At 33.8% G+C, this 20987-nt stretch overlaps 1 protein-coding gene across 1 annotated transcript in view; it reads left to right on the top strand.

Moving 5' to 3' along the window:
• LOC126765940 (putative uncharacterized protein DDB_G0283051) overlaps window positions 1–20987 on the top strand; it is a 54084-nt gene that overhangs the window by 21510 nt on the left and 11587 nt on the right. Inside the window, exon 2 of the mRNA XM_050483683.1 lies at window positions 15034–15433. Within this exon, the coding sequence (XP_050339640.1) occupies window positions 15047–15433 (387 nt within the window). The 5' untranslated portion in view covers window positions 15034–15046. The remainder of the gene's footprint in view (window positions 1–15033; window positions 15434–20987) is intronic.

Genomic DNA, 20987 nt, shown 5'->3' with positions numbered 1-20987 from the left:
CACCGGTTTGCACAGCGATAGTAGGAGCTGTGTCACCAACGGCCACACTTATTCCTATTGCAGAAGAGGATGCAGGAACATGATGGGAATACTAACTGGTCACTGTCTGGTAACGACGCCCGCTGGATGGGGCTGACAGAGCGAAAACCTACAGGAAATGTCTCGATCACTTATCCTCCATCGGCAAGACTAGGCTGTAAGCATCTGAAGCCCCCACGGTATGATACATTCGCTCCAAGCGCAGGCATTCTAAAGGATGATTATTCCTCTTGGACCTAGCAACTGAACTCCATCTGGTATCGCAAAGGACCTAAAGTGGTCTATTCGTGGCATATTGGCCTACCAGCGACCAGTTGGAGTAAAGGGACTTCTGGTCTGCTCTTTATTTTATGAGGGGTAAATGGGTTTCGAAATTTACGCGTAGTTCTGGTAACCTTAAGCTAAAAATAATGTTTTTTTGGAATATTCTAACGAAAATTTTCGTGCGTATTATAATAGTTTATATCTCAGTTATACTTGACCGATAAAATGCAAGCATATTTCATATAAATTTCGGAAAGCAAAAACCACAAATCCCATAACTGTTCGAAAAGTCATATATTACAGTACATATGTATGTATGTACTTAGCAACAATATCGCACTGTTGAGAAAAGTTATATATGGACCTAAGTATGTATATATGTATGTATGTGTGTACGCTGTAAAATGTATGAGCAAAATTATACATTCCATATAAAGCTAGCTAAAGACACACATACATATATAATATATAGAGATATATACATACGTCATAGCAATAAATTCTTTTACAGACTCTTCTTTTATCCTCCAAATATGTACCATACATATACATGCATACATAAGTATGTAAGCCAAGTTCATTTATTATGTGAATAATAAATTAAACAAAGATCAGTCATTGGCTATTTTTCAACTTTTCACTTCTGCCGATCAATCTCCGGAATACTTTACCCAAATAGCACCGAATAAATTATACATTTATACACACACAAATATACATGGATAGTTTTTTTTATAGAAACTTGGTCGACTTTGATACCATTATGCAGATGACTCTTATCGGCATAGTCTTAGCGTATGCTGTAGCTTTGTGTGATAACTTTGAATGAAGGAGTTTTATGTTCGATTGCACAATTCAAGAAATTAACTTGCAGGCTAGCGAATCGATTGAACAACTGGTATAATTAACATAAACTGGCCTAAAGAGGATTTGATAAGGTATTCGGATACTTTCTTGCGTCCAATTCAGATGAATATATTTTCTGTTGCTTTCAGCATTATTTTTAAGAGAGTAGATCTCAGTAGTGGTAGCGACCAGAAAAGTGGCTAATCAAATAGCATACTTATGCCAGAAAATTCGAACACAATTAAGTTTATACATACTGGTATATGGTATTTTTCAGATTGGTTGGAACTGTCATATGCTCCTGCATTTTTATGCTTCGCAGAAATTTTCTTCCAGAATGCTCTAGCCGAATAAAAAAGATATCTCTCGAATATATTTGTTATATAATTAAACTACAATCTTTCTTATAATTGCTATCCTTCAAACAACCAGTATAAACTCTTTGATTTTGAAAAAGGACCTTTCTACTACAAACTATCTAAGTAATCGATTGAAACATTTAGGCATTTATTTGAAATTTGTATACCCTCAGTGGCGTAACTAGCCTACGTTGTGCCTGGTGCGGATGATGAATTTTGCGCCCTTCATAGATTGTGCGCCGCGGGCCCCCCGTCATTCAAAAATCATACCTATGATAAAAAAATGTTAAGGTATTTTTACTTTATATGTTTTTTTATTTTTATTATTATTTATATTTAATTTAATTGTTGATTTAAACAAACAACAGTTAGAAAAAATAAATCACATTATTTTCATAAACAAAACGACAGTTTTTAAAACAAAGAGAAACATTTTTAAAATGATTGTTAATTAAAAAAAATTAACTACGTAACAATACCTATAGATCTAAAAAGTAACATCTTATACACTACATTTTTGGTGAAATAGGATTTCTTAAAACAAGGAATTAAGTCAGTGAACACTTAAGCTACCTACGAACTAAAACTAATTTATAAAATAATTTTGCGAGATTTGCGAGATGCAAACTCATCAATGAGTAAATCGAAATTCAATTGTTTCGCAATAGAATTTTCAATTGATAAAATCCCTAACCCACTGAGCCTTTGTTGGCCCTTTGACGATCTTAAATATGTTTTTATCAGTTTTAGCTTACTGAAAGCTCTTTCGCAAGATGCGACTGTTACAGGAAGGGTAAGGAAAATCCTGAGAGCTGCATCTACGTTTAGAAAAGTATCTGCCAAAGAGAATTCGTGACTAACCTTGAATGGTCTCCGATTCACTTTCAGAAAATAATACATCTGATTGAAATTTCAGTGATTCTAATTCGCCTAAATTTCTAATGCATTTACATATATCGCGTTCTTATTCATTTGCTAAATCTCTGGCATGCTTTTTTAGGGTTTCGACGTCATTGTGTTTCAAGTTAGCAATTGATAAAAAATTAAAATCCTTTGCAATTGTATTCATTTTTTCGAACCTCCATTTTAGATCGACTAATAATGAATCTATCGCCTGAAATATTTGTGTCCTAAATTTTTCTTTGCTGTTTAAATTGTACCCGTCATCAGTGCTCTCGTCCAGATCTTGCCGTTTAATTCGTCTTTTTCTTTTTTCCGGAAAATGGTCGTCAATATCTATTTCTTGTGCCAGATCTTGGGCATCATTGAAATATTTTTCAAAAGATTCATTTCGCATCTCTTGGACCTGTTTTGTTAAACTTTCAATTATTTTTGAAGCAGTATCCAGTGTAATATCTTTGCTTTGGAGGGTTTTATTTATTCGATCTATAGCAGTTAAAATTCTGGACCAAATTTGCAAGAAACAAAGAAACTTGAAATCGATGCTGTTGATCAAACTTTGTGCACCAGAGATAGTCTCTGCGTTAAAATTGTTAGACGTCAATGTATGTAGAGCACCCATTACTCCTTTAAGCTGGTGATATAAAGCATTTGCCGCTTTGGCTTTGGAAGACCACCTAGTATCCGCAAGACATTTTAAAGTTATTTGAATCTTCTCCAATAAAATATTCCAACGTATTGTTGATCCAGAAAAAAAAGTAAATATTCGCTGAACGGCCCCAAAAAAAGTTATTATGTCCGTTGTAACGCTGGCAGCATGTACTCCTGCCAAGAATAGACTATGTGCTGCACATGGCACAAATCGAGCATATTTATTAATTTCTTTAATTTTTGCTTGTACGCCGTTGTATTTCCCGCTCATATCGCTAACGTTATCATAGCCTTGTCCTCAAATATTGGATATATCTAATTCATCCGCTTCTATCTTGTCCAGAATTTCTTTTGATAAACCCTCGCCGGTTTTCTGGTATGAATGTATAAAATCAATAAATCGTTCTTCAATAGTAACTACTCCTTTGGTAATTTTTACATATCTTATAATTTGAGACATCTGCTCGTTATGTGCAAGGTCCGGAGTGCAGTCAAAAAGAATTGAATAATATTTAGCTGCTTTTACTTCCGCAATAATATGTTTTTTAACAGCACCACTCATTAAACTAATAATTTCATTCTGTATCAGCGGAGAAATAAGTATATGATAACTGTCCCTTTTTGTGTGTTTCTATGTGATATTTTAACTCTGGATTGTATTTCGAAATCATATTAAGAGCAATTAAAAAAACTCCTGAACCGGACTCTCCCAATTTTTCATTGTGTCCCCTCAATGCTAAATTGTTTTCAGCGCAAAAAAGAACAATACTAATATGTATATTTAAAACATGTCTCCACTTCATTTTTTCCCGTGGTATAGCTGTTTGGAGGGTTTCTGTTTATCTATAGAAGAGGGAGATTTAATGCTCTTTTCTAATGTTTTCCACCGTATAACATTTTGTAAATGGCGCGATGAATGTTCGTGATCTGGAATTCTAGGACTTAAATGACGCCAGTTGGTAAATCATTTTTCTGGATTATTTATAGGCGGTGTATTTGGATTTGTTGAAAGATTTTCATTAAAAAGAATGCACGGAAAACAAAATACCGCTTGCCTTTTGCCACTATAAATTATCCAGGTCCTCTCCGTATATAGTCCATTGGGTAATTTTCTTTTAAACCAGTCTCGAGAAAACGTCCTTTTGGCAGTATCATTGGAGGTCATATCGGTCATATCCGTAGAAGAAAAATCAAAATGTTTACCCTGATCAGGGCCCTGTTCGACCAAAAAACATCGAATTTGATCTGTGATTGGGTACCAAGTAACAGGATCATTTCTATCGACGGTGACGGCTGTATTGGCAACTACGGTATCTAGATCCATAGCATCTTGAACATCGGGCTCATCATTTCCATGGGAAGTATTTGAGGCTTCATTGTCGTCATCCTGAACAATCGGATTATTTCGGTTATCATTCAGACATTGATTAAATGTTTCCGATACTTCCTGCGACGTAGATGGAATATTTGTATAGTCAGTATCTGTTTTCTCTTCGCTATTAGATGCCAGATGGTCACTAGTTTTAGTCCATTTAAGTAATGTGTCGGCCATTTTTTTACTATTGGGTTCATTTATTCTTTTTCGTTTCCGAAACTCCGCGCCAGATGGTCTTTTTGATGACATTTTTGACAAAACCTTGGTTCTTAAATCATTTCTGATGGTGAACTTAGATTTGAAGATTGGTATTGTATATTATAGCACCGCGAGTGCGGCCAAAAAGAGTGACATTTTTTTTTTTTATTCTGCTCGTGGAAAAACGTAAAAACACGTCTTCGTATTTATAAAGCAAGAACGCATTTTTTTTACCTACTTTGCACCGCATAAAAATAAACTAACTACCTTATATTCGGAATTAAAAAAAATTAGGGATATGTCTGACTTCGATAAAATATCTATTTCAACAAAAATGTTACCGTCAAATAATAAAAGTTGTATTGAAGTTCCACGCAAATAACAGTAACTTAACGATAAACTTTTCTTAATAAATCTGTGAAATCGGCTATTAACCTGTTAACTAAACGCGAACAATGTAAAAATTCGCCCTTTTTTAATGCGAATTTAGATAAGTTTTATTAATTTAATAATACTTATTTCTATTAAAAATAAGAAACAATGATGTAGTACTTACCAACTTATATAGAGCTTGTATTTTGTAATTTTCAACTAAATTTAACAAATTTAACTTCCAAACACTAACCCGTTTGATTCTGATTCCACAAATAAAAAAGGATTTTAACTTGATGTTTTAAAGCTTTCAGACAATACCTCCCATTGAGCTCTGTTGTGGCTATACCAGCGATTAAATGCGTTAAATCAAGTTGATAATAAATTTGTACTTTAACTTTAGTTGCGAAAAGCGAACCGATTATTGTTTGTTTTCAAAGTGAAGTATATTTTTGTCAATTGACACATTGACAGAGTATTTTTTCACTGGAAAACGCCTATAAAATTAGGGATGTGCGATCTAGATCGATATTTTAATATTTTATGTAGTGTTCGGTGTTCGGTGATATCGATTTTAAATTATGTTGAGCTTGTGTTGCAAAATAAAAGAAATATTTCCACCTGCACCACCCTAGTTACGCCACTGTATACCCTGAACGGGCATCTTTTGAAGTTTGTAACACCAAGCGGCGAACTTCGGATACCTATAGAGTATATAATGATCTTGTTGATCTTAGCCGACTTAGCTACTTATTTCCGCCCGTCTGTAGTGGCGAACTAGTTCCTAAGTTTTTGAGATATTAATCTGAAATTATGCACCTGTCCTTTTCCAACCAAGAAGGTGCTCATTTGTGGGAACCGCTCATTTCGCAACCTTATAAGATATACATAGCTGTCTTGCAAACTGATTTATCAAAAACAAGTCCTTGCACGGAAAACTTTTAATTTGACAACCGAGCATTATGGTGTTAGATGGGTTACCTCGGGTAAAAACCAGCATTTTTTCTATAATTTTTTTCTCATATAAGAAATGAAATATTTTATTAGAATTTTTTAGCGTTACAAACATATACTACAAGTATTTACAAAGAAATTCTGAAATTTTTGAAAAAAAATATTTTAAATATTTCCGGTGACAGGATAACTCCTTACAGGATCATCTAAAGTGAAAAAATTGGAAGTCTTAGCTAAAACCTTAATCTTAACATTCATAAAAATCGGTTGAGTAGTTCTCGAGAAATCTTGCTAACCAAAAGCACAGCTTGGAGAAAAACGCATTTAAAGCGAGGCGCAATTAGACTAGGTCTCCGGAACTTTACCTTAGGACCTTATTCTAGAGGTCCGTAAACCCAAGTAACTCCTTATAGCATACATACTATATAACTGCCACACAAACAGACCTGTCAAATTTAAGATAGAGACCTCTTTATACTCTTTTATACTATAATAAATTCACGTGTAAAGGGTATTACAGTTTTTATTTTTTAAATTTTTTTACTAGAATCAACTGCAGTTAAAAATATTTCTATATGTACATACTTATGGACATATGTATGTACATATGTATTTATTACTTCGCATAAGTCTATGGAAAAGTGAAGCTAAATCTAGTGAAATATTTTCTCATTTTAAGTGACGATCAGCGATCAATTATCGATGATCTATGACTGTGCATTTTTTATTTACAACAAATACATATGTATATGTTTATATGTATATATGTGCTAGTAAATATAAGTATGGTGCATAAACAAAGACTTTTCGTAAAGCTCAAGCTCATTCATCAATGGCGTAATGTAATAAATTTAATAACAAAACTGAGAAAAACTATTGTTTATGATACACACACACATATGTACATACATATATAACAACAGTAAACAATTGTTGTTGCGTTATAAATAAATGTGTATATGTTTATACTTAATAATATGTGATATGTAAATCTATATAGGCGTGCATATGAATGTATGTAATAGCTAGTAGTGATTGTGCCCTGCACTCTGTGCCCACCCTCCACGAAACGTCCCTATGGACTTCCTGTGATAAAAGTTCATAACGATACTGGCACTGTACAAATACATATATAATATATTTACATATACTTATGTATACGTTATAAAACGCATAATGTTGCATATCTCGCCAACTATACTCCTATAAATTATGTACACTAATACATGTCTGTATATATTTATGTATGTACTTATGTAAATTTGTATATAATCGCTGAAACTGGTAGAGTTTTATTTTTGTCACATTGCTTGCCTGATATTACATATTATCGTACCAATAATATTGTGCAATATCGTTCGTTGCTACTTAAGATAAAGGGTGGTTCGTATGCAAGTTATCGTAAAAAGTTCTAACTGAAATTATATTTTCCTCGTTATACAATGTTTCAAAAAAGTACGCGGAAATTATACATAAAAAGTAAAAATATTGAACTGTTCATCAATATTTATTTTGTCGCCTTCAAAGTAATCCCCACCAGATGTAATACACTTATGCCAACGATTTTTCCAGTCCTCGAAACACTTTTTATAAGCACTTTTTGGGATGGCCTTCAGCTCCTTCAGCGAATTTTGTTTTATCTCTTCGATCGACTGAAAACGGGTTCCACGGAGCGGCAATTTCAGTTTGAGGAACAAAAAAAATTACACGGAGCCAAATCTGGTGAATACAGTGGTTGATCGGTGGTATTCATTGCGTTTTTGGTTTCAAATTCGGTAACAATCGTGGCTCGATGCGATGGTGCACTATCATTGTGTAAAATCCTTGAATTTTTCTTCCATAATTTCGGGCATTTTCAACAGAAAAATTGAACTCTTTATGGACCGTGCGTCCCTGCGGAACAAATTCATGATACACCAAACCGAAAAAAAAACAATGAGCATCACCTTGATTTCTGACCCGCTTAGGCGTGTTTTTTTTTTGGTTGCGGCTTGTGTTTTCCCCTCCATTGCGAGTATTGTTGACTTGTTTATAATACTCTCCATGAATTTGGCATTGGAACTGGCACGATCAAGCATGTCCAAAGAGACCTGTTTACTGTACTTTTTTTGCAAAAACTGCATCTTTATCGGGATGAGTCGAGCAATAATGCGTTTCATATCCAAAATATCCACTAAAATCATTCGAACAGACTCGCCAGAGATGTCGAGCTCTCTTGCCATCTCTCTAACACTTGCCTGACTATTTTCAAGCACTATATCTTTCACCTTTTTAATATTTTCATCAGTTAAACAAGTCAAAAGTCGTCCAGAACGAGGCATGTCTTCAACGATCTCTCGAACGTTTTTGAAGGTTTTGTACCACTCGTAGGCTTGCGTTTTTAATAAAACTGAATTACCATAAGCTTTTTCCAACATTTGCAACGATTCCTCACACGAAATTTGGTTAGAAATATGAAATTTGGAATAAATCCTTCGTTCTATATTTTTATCCACTGTAAAATCGCAACGCGCTTCTGAGGTGTACCGACTTAAGCAGCTGCTGTAAACAAACTGATTGACAGATCGCGTTCATATTTTGCAGAGTAATTAAGGACAATCCTATCAACTTAGCAAAATACATTGTTTGAAATATCATTTACCTGGGGAATTTAATTACAATTCTTGGGTGCTTTTTTCTCACTATACGAGTATATGTATTTTCTAAGAAATAAAAATTGTTGGAAATTGTTTTCGGACCACCATGTGTTTACTTATCTGCCATATTTATAAACAAAGGAATTAAAATCAAATGATTAGTATATATATATGACTCTAGAACTATTTATGTTGGTCCTCTTTCACGATCTAAACCTTTATTTCATTAGTAAAGTTGTGGTGATATTTCTTAATGTTGTCCCAAAATTAGAGGTTCAAACAAATTATGAGCTGCCTATGAAGGGCTGATATTTAAAAATCGATTTTATATTTCATATTCCGATATGTTAAACCTTTAAAAATAAATATAAAATTTTAAAGGGTATTTTAGTTTAGAGGTCCGACTTTCAGGCGTTTTTGGCTAGTGATTAAAAAAACATTTGATATTTTGATTATAATTTGTTTATCATTATCACGTTCGCGTTCATTTAAATTTAGCGGGTGGCTGCCAGATAATCACTTAATTTTTCCATACAAAATTGAAAGCGGGAATTCCCACTTTTTTCTACAGGTTACTTTTTAAATAGTCTGAATCATGCAAAAATTTCATTGCATTTATTTTTCAAGAGCATCCTTATATGTGCGGAAGAAATGGCGGGAATATAGCGCGAGAATTCCCGCAATTGTTTTATTGAAGGAAACATGAATGACGGTAATTCCCGCAATTTACGCGAATGTGTTATTATATTTGAAAAGTACACAAAGTTAATTAAAAAAAAAGAAAATTTCATTTAGTTATGCGTCTTTGAAGTAGAGGGGGAAAAAGGCTTTGTCATTGTCGCCATGATTACTACCCTTGTGATCATCTGAAAAATCAAGCAATGATGGATTCTTGATTGGCACGTATGTATGCATGTATGTCGCTAACTCTAAAAGCTGCAAAAGTGAAAAAATTCTTTTCCATAAAGTGGCGCCTACTCAAAAATAAAGGTCTCTTTTTTCTTTCTTCACTAATTTGTAAACTTTGTTGAATTTTTAAAAAATGTTAAAAATTTCAATCTTTCAGTTTTTGTTGCTTCATCTGATAGATATGTATATTTAAAGAATATTTATGTCATATTTCGAGTAAATCAAACTTGAGTAAAAGTTTTACGTTAAGTTTAAGGCAGCGTAACTGTAAGAATAATCCGATCCAGTTGCCACGTCACTAAGACAGTTATAACTTATATATATATTTTTAATTTCAAAAAACTCTTTTGGGGAGATATTTTTGAATACTATCAAATTATGGAAACATTTTTTTTTTTTAATTTGTAGACTAGAATTTCACTTTAAATCGAAATCTCAAATGGTTTTTGACTTAGAGTCCCCTAAAGTGTCACACAGTTCAATCATTTCTAATTTGTCTTGAAACGCGTTTTTTGATTTCTTTTTTTATTCTCGCAACAAAGTTGCTTCGGACAAGTATCTTCTGTAAAGGAATTTTGTTCACATAACGGTTTCATATGCACCTTTTTTAGAGCGAAAAACTAAAAGAGTCATTTTATTTATATATACCAAAGTGATCAGAGTAACAATATCTAAAAAGTCCCAGAGAGTCCCAGTTCCAAACCACTACAGAAATGTTACATAATTTGTTTTCAACGAACTGTGAAAAAATCAACTGCCCATACCGGCCCTCCTGGGAGTTATAGCCATTTTAGTATATCACTGTCAGTATTTATTCCATAGAAATAGAACGGAAATTCTCGGAATCACTTATTAAATAATTTAATCATATTGGTTTTCGGGGGACTTTCCGTCATCCCACGTCAAATTTTTATTATTTTCAGACCGGTTTCGGCTAATCGCCATCTTTTCTTTTTTGTCACTAATTAGTTCGCATGTGTATCCGTCTTTATATAGTGTTCTGATCCCGCAATCACAAGTAGGAGAATACTAAAGGAGAAGAAACACCTGAAATTATCAGAGGAAGAAAAGAACTTATTGGTAGATAACTGATAAAACAAATTTTGTCTGTAAATGCAATAAAATATAACCTATGTAATAAAATAGTTTCTTCAATTTTTTTTTTATTCTACATCTTTCTAGAAACGGCACAAAAATGAGCATTTTTTTTAAAACTGAAGCTATTGACTTCAAACCGGTATCAAATTAAAATTGCCACATTTCAAATAAACCGAAATGAAAAGATTTTGGTTTTATATAAAATTTCAGAGTTTTTCAACAAATATCGAAAAATCATGAAAATTTGATGTTTATAATTCTTACGAAATATATTTTATTTAAAAAACTAATCCAGGGTATTTATCAGAAATAAACGCTATTTTGAATTAAAATACATGATTTTTTGTAAATTTTTACAACTTTTTTTTTTTTTTTGACTGATTTGTTGAAAATTTGACCCAAATATTTTTTTGAAAAATTTTTTTTCACTCATTCTGTTTGGGATTTCATTCTGACCAATCTGTAGAAGTTTCTCATCGATACAATTAAAATTACAGTTTAGGCAATATGATTTCCAAAAAGTTCCGGTTTCGCAACACTGTGAGCTGAGTAGATTTGGCCATGTCTGGCCGTCCAGCGGCGAACTAGTCCTACAGTTTTTGAACTCTGATCTAAAATTTCGCACACGTTCTTTTCTCCAAAAGAAGCTACTCATTTGTCGGAACCACCGATATCGGACGAATATATGTATAATAGCATACACATAGCTGTAATAGAAACTAAGAATACGGAATTAAATGTTTGTATGGCAAACTTTTTTACTTGAAAAGCTATCATCACGAAATTTTTCTTGGATTACTACCGAAAGCCGGTACAATCTTCGAAGAAATTGTTCAGCTCATAGTACTATAGCATAAAGTTTTCGTACAAACTGACATATCAAAATCAAGTTCTTGTATGGCAGCTTTTGTATTTGTGAAGGGTATTAGGTAGTGGTGCCTCCGCCAATAAAAAAAATTATGTAAGTGTCTAAACTTTTCTAAGTATTCTTTTCCTCTTCATTAAACTACCGAGAGCTCTTGGGTTTTTGGTAATATGGAGTATGGCCATCTTCGTGCTGATCCTCGATGCTACAAAGTCGACTGCTATTGTTAATCCGTCACGCCTTATCCGGATATAAGACTGAATCTGCTTTAATTGTGTAGAACCGACAAACGGAGTATCGTTTTTTGTTTCTCTCAGGACAGTGCTGTTATTCGTGCAATCCTTTAGGCGCCTTCTTACATAATTACGGTTCATAATTTACGAACAATTTATTCTCAATCACGGATATACCTTAATTATATATTTATCTATTATGTAAATATGTATACGGTGTATGTATGTATATCCACAAAGGTGTGCGTGTAATTCCCTCAGATCTCAAGATTTCGGAAATGAGCTGCGCTTAATAGGCCATCAAATAGTCACAAAGCCAACAAACGTAAGTGTGCATATGAATTGATTTGCCCATAAACTAGATCTTACTTGGAGTTAGAAAGAGACAGTGTGTGAGGGAGGAGAGAGAGAGAGAGAGAGAGAGCGAGAGAAGTGCGGAAAGAATTACAACACGCTCTTAAAAACATAAAACTTCAAAGCGGCGCCTTTGTTGTGGCCTTTTTTTTTTACACATTTTCATTTTTAGCTACACGAATGATCGAAAAAGTTGCACTCGCAGATGGAGAAAAAAAATGAAATGTGTGGAAAACGTAAAAAGAAAACTATGAAGATAAAATATGTATTTGGTGCACAGCGCATCCCCGCCAAAATAACCTTTGATGTCGCCTGCTTTGACGTATTGACTCGCACGCATACCCAAACAACTGTACACACAATAACAATATAATGTGTATATGCAGTTTGTCTATAAGTAGTTGTGTGTGTATATCATATTGTACGCAATTGTTTGTATATTTGTTTGTCTCAATATTTACCTTTACTAATTACGGTGTTGGGGACTTTGAAAGTGCCGATTTTTGAACCAACAAATAAACCATATTATTGCCTTTAAACACACATACATACACGAATATATATAGGTGTAAAATCGTATGCACATATAGGGTATATGTGTCTAGATTGAGTTGTGTTGAAAAATTAATTAAAATATTTGCCTTTTTAAAACAACTGATTTGAGAAAAAGTCATAATTTGCCTGAAACAATGTAGAAATAATTAAAGTCAAACACAACAACAACGCTCAAAACATCATAATTGCATAAGTAAACAAATAATTTGTATGTAGGTGTTATTTGCAGAAATTTAACGGCAAAGTGTGAACTAAATGACAGCGCCAATTGGATTTGTCAATTTGTTAGCTTGTCATTTCGTGCCAGTTATTTACAGATAATGTCTCTATTTTCGTATATTGTACGTTTTTATTTTCTTTTTTCTTTTTTCACATTTTCTATTTTTATGTTTATTTTTATTTTTATTTTTTTCATTGTGGTTGTTGTACTTTACAAAGTAATAAGTGACGCCAAAGAAGAAAAACAAACACTTCATTGACTAAAAAAGCTAAAAATATATGCAATTAGCCGTTTAATTTATAGCTATTAGAACAACAATAAATACACATATACATACATACATATGTATATACATTCATTCATATAATTGTCATGCAACTATTTCATTATCGACTTACTTGATAATAAGCGTACTTGGGCCAATTACAGCTGCTCTATTACGAGCAACATTTAAAGCGATAAGTTTTACTTGCAAATCATCATCAAATTATTCACAAAAACACGTTAATAATGTTTTTGAAGAATTATGGATCGATGATTCTACCGGGCCACCAACCGTTCCTTTTTCTGTATGAAATGGCAGCTCTTGAAAATCTTCAGGTTGCTCTTTGTCCCAAATGCGGTAATTTTGCTTGTCTACATACCCAATGCGCCAGAAATGGGCCTCATTGCTCAACAAAATTTGACTCGAAAACGTTCGATCTTCTTGAAACTTTCAAGGAGCCCATAGAGCAGCTTCAGTTCTTGCACAAGCTGTATTTTGTACGCTTTCAATTTAAGAGCCCGACATAAAATCCAACATGTCGTTCCATACGTCAAACCGAGTTGCTGCGAACGACGCCGAATGACTCGCCAGTTGTGTGAAGTCGCGCGAAACGTGTTCAAAGCTGAACGGCTGCATTAAATTTTCTTCACTCGTAAAAATCCATTGGACGTTGTCTATTCGGTCTGCATATTATCTTCAATAATAAATCTGGGTTTCAAGATGGGTGATAGGGTTCAAATAGTACGCTCAGTAGGCCGATGTATGTTGTTTGATCATAAAGGAGTGTTTGAGTTATATATATAAAAGTGATCAGGGTGAAGTTGAAATCCGGATGTCTGTCTGTCTGTTTGTCCGATGTAAATGAGTGAAAATTGAGATATCATGATGAAACTTGGTACGTATTTCTTGGCTCCATAAGAAGGTTAAGTTCGAAAATGGGCAAAATCCCTACTGCCACGCCCACAAAATGGCGGAAACCGAAAACCTATAAAGTGTCATTCTAACGGCGCCAAGATCGTTAAAGTCTCCGCAAAGGATCGCATTGGGGAGGGGCATATTTGGCTATTTTGGAAAAAATTTCGTGGCGCCCCTACTGAACGTTTTTTTTGTATACATATCTCGGAAACTATTATAGCTATGTCAACCAAATCTCTACAGAGTCGTTTTCTTCAGGCATTTCCATATACAGTTCAAAAATGGAAGAAATCGGATAATAACCACGCCCACCTCCCATACAAAGGTTATGTTGAAAATCACTAAAAGTGCGTTAACCGCTAACACTAAATTTTACGGAAGAAATGGCAGAAAGAAGCTGCAACCAGGCTTTTCAAAATTGAAAATGGGCGTGGCCTCGCCCACTTATGGACCAAAAACCTTGTCTCAGGAACTACTAGACCGATTTCAATGAAATTCGGTATATAATATTTTCTTAACACCCTGATAACATGTACGAAATGTGGGTGAAATCGGTTCACAACCACGCCTTCTTCCAATATAACGCTATTTTGACTTCCATGATCATGCCTTTTCATCTGTATAATACTTAGACCAATATGATAGTCTACACAAATACGGTATTTGAAAAAATGTAAATGACGTATAATGAAATCTCGATTATCACTTTATCATTTGTTCGGTGACACCCGAACTTTACTTGTTTGTTCATTCTTTATATGGGCCCTGTGGGTGATTTCGTGTTTAGGTGCTAAATATTTGTTATTTTGTTGAGATGTTGGTAGTTTTGGGGTCAGCGTTAAAGAAATTTGATTTTTCAGGAATTACAAACCATGCATGTTACATATATAAGTATGTAACATGCATGGTACATTTATGATTTAAAGTTGGAAATAAAATTCTCCACTTATTGGTCCGTAACTGTATTTTATTTCGTACGATTTTTAAACAATTGTTTTTATAAGTATATGTTTTTTTCTTTGCAGATGCCTGCACAATATGGAACTTGCGATTTGTAAAACAGAGTTGCCAACTACCAGATTTATGCTGCCAACTGCACCGGCCTCCTTCTATCAGAAGAATAACGCTCACTTCAGTGAGATACTCAATTTCAACACCAACTATTTATTCAATAAAAATAATATAAACAACAACAATAGTAATAATAATCAAAATAACAACAGCAACAATCATAATAATAGTGCCAGTGTAAGTGCTAGTGCAATTGTAAATAATAATAATAATCAAAATATTAGTGCCAACAATAACAACAACCACAATACCAATTCAATTTTGTGCAACAACGGTAATAGCAACAACAACGCAAGCGGCAGCATGCGTCTGAAAAAGAATCGGCGAGTGACGTTCCTGAAGAATCTGATCGAGGTGAGTTATCTGCTTCACGAAAAAAATGTATAAAATAATCAAATCAAACAAATCTTCAAAATTTGTAGAATAATTGAAAGAAAAGGTGATGTTGTCTCATTAACATGCAAGTTTTGCATTTATCGACTAAGTGTTGCATTTAATATGCAACGCATGTGGCGAGAATTTGCATAATTTGCTGTCTTCATACATACATACATACGTAAATATTTATATATATATGCTCCCATATATGTATGTATTTTTATTCTTATATTAATTCATACTTCACTGCATTCGAAAGTGAGTGTGCATTAGGGGTGCTCTTATGATGTGCAATCGCCAGGCTGGTAAATCTTGCGGCTGCAAGCCAAGGATTGTCAGGTTGTACACCATGATCATGCGACCGATTATCACAAATGAAGCAGTGGCTTCAGTCTAGGAAGCATCGCAGACTTCGGTAGGACTTTAACTATCGAAACTGCAACGACTCGCCTGCATTTGCGTGTCGGGTGCCATGCGCACATTTCCGATGTCGGCATTTCGCTTAGTAATCCGGTCGGGTAGCCAAACATACACTGCTCCAAATGACAGCAGAAGTGTTTGGCAGTGGTAAGATAATCTCTTCCCAGCGCATGAAGGACTTAAATGGCGAAATACCACTGGCTCTTTTCCCAAGGGACGGTGTAAAAGTGTAAACTTCATTAAGAAGTTCAGGTTACCCTCAGCAGTAAAGCTGAATGGAACGATTCTGCTCCCAAGCTACTGCTTATGGATAGTACAATTAAGTGGTACACCAACGGCCCGAAAACGTCGGAGAAAATTTACGCAGGAGGTGTAGGATCCCGTATGGGCAGAGAAGGTTATGGGCACCTAATGGGTGATTACTAACGTAAAACACACTTCTGCCACATGGAACCTGAAACTCCAGAACATCTGCTAATTGACTGCACAGGATAAAGGCCTTGGATCCATGTTTCCAAATAGGGTGCACATCGCCTCAATAGCCCCAAGCAGTATATTGGAATTTATCAATATGCTGGGTCTAAGTAAGTCATTTCTTAAACACCTCAAATAGTAAACTTGACTGTTGCTCATAAAAACAAAACCTTACACTCGAATTTGTGTATTTGTATCAACCTACTAAAAATCCATAAAATTTGATTTTATGTACCGGATCATATTCAAATTGATCCCTTTAGTTATTTCACTTGTCATTGGCTCGCCAACACAAAGTGCATCCCTAGTGCACCAGTTGCATGTGGGGGAGTTCGATTTTTCACTTGATCACCCGATATACTTATGATGATATGTATGTATGTATATGTTGAAAGCACATAATTAGTTTTGGTTCGTTTAATGACAGTGACTGCGTTTGTTCTTGGCATAAATACCTCAGCCCATAATTTGTGCAAAGTGAAAATGTGATAAAAATGCTAAGCGCTTAAATTTTATATGAATTTTTTGTACACGTATGTACATGTAACATCTTCAAGACGTTCACGCACTAAATGTGGAACAGAATCTATTTTGATTTCATTGAAAATATCCATACAAAACTTCGTAGTTCAGATCTCATAAGTCCTTCGTTATGTGGGCAAAAAATAGTAAGACTTTTTAATTTAAATTTTGCATGAAAACCCATTCGTCGAAATATTTTTTTTCTAGGTTGGTATGACAGTGTCATATTAAAATAATCATTAGTGCTTAGTATTCGCTTGTCTTTCTGAAGTACATAAAGTGGAACTATCCTTCAATTTTGTGTGCCGGGTAAAATTTCTGGTGCCAAAACATTCAGAATGTTGGAAAAGGTCTTCGGCGATAATTTTTCGTCGTGAGCAAGTGTTTTTGATTGGTACAAATTATTCAAAGACGTTCAGGAGGGCCATTAACTCGTACATACATAAGTAAGTTCATCAGGCTGTCAAAAAGACGACCAAAGTTCGTTTGCCATAATCTTTATTATTACATCGATTTAAATTGTGTGCTTGGTGGAATTTCTGAGTTTAGTAGCTAGATTAGTTCAAATAGCAGAATTCTTCTGCATACCTCGTGATTATTCTTAAGTTTTTACCTCATTTCACGATGATACAGAGTCCTCACATTGGGGTTACCAAATTATTTCTCTATTCTGTTATGATAATAACCATAATCTAAAAAGGTAGATTTGATAATGTAGTGTCCATAATCTTGAGGTAACTGTTTTTAGGGGATAACGCAATTTGCAGGGAATTTCATTTTTTTTATCAAGGTAAAAATTGTTTAGCACAGCTGGATAAATTTTTGGCGTGACTAAAAAATGGCATTGAACAGAGAATTTCAAAACAATTGCAAACTTGATCCGCCATCCGTCTGTTTGTATATAGTATAAACGATCTAGCTCCTCAGTTTTGAGATTTCGATCTGAAATTTTGCACCTGTCCTTATCTCACCAAGTAGCTGATCATTTGACGGAACGCTTGATATCGGACCGTATATCATATATGTATGTACATATGTAACTGCCATGCACTGGACAATCAGAATCAAGTTCTTCTACGGAACCTTTTGTATTTGTGAAAGGTGTTATTCGAATAGAGGATAGAAATATGTATGTTATTTTAGAAGAAACATATGATAAAATGTTTATAGGCTTTAAAAAGTGATTTTCGAAAATTTCAAAAAAAGTGGAATTTTTTTTTTAAGGTATACCTACTATGAAACCATTTTATTATGTAAGTTAAACATATATACGTTTAAAATTAAGATTTTCGAAAATTCGAAAAATTAATAGAAATAAATGAGTGATTTTCTGTGAAATTTAAAAAAAAAATAAAAAGTTCTTGGTTACGTAGATTGCTATATACATATATTTTTTAATAATGTAAAAATATTTATCAACGAAAAAGGTTTATTTTTTTTAAACTTTTGTCGATTGCTGTTTTGTTTTCAAAAATTCCATGAAAACGATAAAAATCTTTTGAAGCACCGCGATCGGATATATCTTTACACCTGCAATGAAACGATTTCATTATGTGAGTTAAACATTTATACAGGTGTTTAAAATCGAATGATTTTGGGAAAATTCATAAATTAAACATACGGTCTTGATCCGTAAAATTCAAACGGCTGTTTTTGGAGAAATAAATTATTTGAGCGTTATACCTTTGATTAACCAGTTTTTAGTGCAAGGGAATATCAAGCCATACAAAAAAGGTTCATCGATGCACTCTTAGTTGTTAATCCAAAAGGTGAAAAATTCCACGAAAAAAGGATTTTTTGGCCTATGAATATTTGATGTTATTAAAACAATTACGAAGAAACGTTTTTATTATGTTAGCTAAAAAAGTTATATACTTTAAAGTAGTCAGATTTTGAAAATTCTAGGAAATTATATAATATTGAGTTTTTCAAAAACTGGAAAAAATATCTTGATTTTCAATGAAACGATTTTAATTTTAGAATTAATTTATTTTTTAGATAAATTATTTTTTGAATTCTGTTTTTGCAAGGGTAAAAGTTTATAAAGCTTTTCTTGATTTTAATAATTTTTGTTTCGAATATATACGTTTAAACTTTCAGTTTTTGTAAACGAAATTCAAATATTGATTTTATAAACTTGAATGTCTGATTTTGATTCGGTTTATTATATTTTTTTTAAAACCAACTTATAGAAACCATCTTTTTATTTTAAAAAAAATATATATTTCAAATAAAGTTTGATGTAACCTTGAATGTCTATTTTGACAATTTCAGAGAAAACCAACTTAAGATACAAATGTTGGTGTAGTTTGTTCGATTCATGACTCTCTAATCGAAGACAGCTTTCATTGAATATCAGATTGCTTGATGTCATCGTGTCCACTCGACACTCATTTTTCTTTAGCGCATATCCTAACCTCACAAACTGAAACGCGGGTTAACCTACCGAAGGAAAGCATATTTTATGATGCACACTGATATTAGCTAATTGTGCGATAAATGTTTAACGAAATAAATGTTACGAAGCCGTGAAACTGTCATTTAAATCAAAGAAATTGCGTTTGCAATCGCTTCCATTATAAATTACTTTGATTTATCACTTTGCTCGATCGTTCGCTGTCTTCCGCTGCGTTCGCATAAAGTTCACATTTGTTGATATGTATGTAAATATATGTATGTATATGCTATACATATGTACGTGTGTCTATTGCAGATCAGAGTTTGGATGCCGCTGTGTAGGACAAGCCACTGGGGCTAGGCAGCTACTACTTACGCGTTCGCAAATCATTCAAATACGCAAGCACAAACATATTTATATATATGTAAACAAGCACACACGTTTACATACATATTTATTTATATCCTCTTTTGCGGGCGAAGCTTTGGAAATTAACGTGTGCCTCGACTTATTGGCCATGCCAGTCACGTTATTAGCCAGATTTGTGCAAAGCCAAATGCAACTGGCTATTCTTTTCACACACACACACATATACATATGTGTATGCATAATCACATACACACTTGACATTTGCATTGCAATAATTTTTTTTGTAGTTGTTAGCTTTCATTTAAAGTGCTTATGCAAATACACGCAAAGAAATATTAATATTAATGCATACATATATACATACACACACACATGCAAAGGTACACATATGGACGCAAAGCATTTGCACGCGCTGAGTGACAGTGTTGACAACGATGAGTGTCTTTAAATAGACATATTTATCCTTAGAATGTGTGCAGGCAGGTAGCATACACCTACTTGTGTAGATATCCGCGTGCGTGTATTTGTTCGCGTGTAGGCACGCTTCGACGCATCGAAGGCAAATGCTAAATTGACGTTCATTGTATGTGCGTAAATTGCAAATTATAATTGTTAGTACAAAAGCGAATGTGGAAATACATAAGTATGTATGCGACAGCGTGGATATGGCAAATTGTCGATTGAAAAGGAAATGTATATTTGTAGTTGACGGTGTTGCCACTTTTGCATGTTTTTATGGCGAAAATGTTTTAATTTTTTTTCACATGTGCGAGTGTTGAGTATCTGTTTTTTTTGCTAAATTTATTGTAAACAAGTAAGGAAGGGCTAAGTTGGGATGCAACCGAACAATTTATAGTCTTGGAATTTGTGAGAACCAAAGCCAGGGAAATATCTTAGGAAAACGTCAACCAGAGGATCGGATTCCAAGAAATTTTATAAGTTATATGTACAACTTATACACTGACTGATATATTCCGCATAAGGTTCGTTAGAAAAACAAGAATTTTTGGTATACATATGTATATAGTATATGGGAGTTAGAGGTAGTATCGGGGAAGAAACACGCTCTCTAATTTTCATTGAGATAACTCACATTTTGACCGGTATAAAATCCGCTGGAAGCTCGAAAATCATTGTGTTAGGGGAGTATTGACCCGATTCAATTCATTTTTGATATACAGAGATACTATTGCCAGGAAAGGATTTTCTCTGAATTTCAAGTGTACATCAAAGTCAACTATAGATACTGGGGTCCATATACATATTCGATATCTATTTTAGAAAAAACATATGATAAAAGGTTTATAGGCTTTAAAAAGTGATTTTCGATAATTTCAAAAAAAGTGG

The sequence above is a fragment of the Bactrocera neohumeralis genome, chromosome 2 (assembly GCF_024586455.1).
Source record: "Bactrocera neohumeralis isolate Rockhampton chromosome 2, APGP_CSIRO_Bneo_wtdbg2-racon-allhic-juicebox.fasta_v2, whole genome shotgun sequence".
Classification (NCBI taxonomy): Eukaryota; Metazoa; Arthropoda; class Insecta; order Diptera; family Tephritidae; genus Bactrocera; species Bactrocera neohumeralis.
Note: the sequence above shows the minus strand (reverse complement) of the source record. Positions and strands in the feature narration are given on the sequence as shown.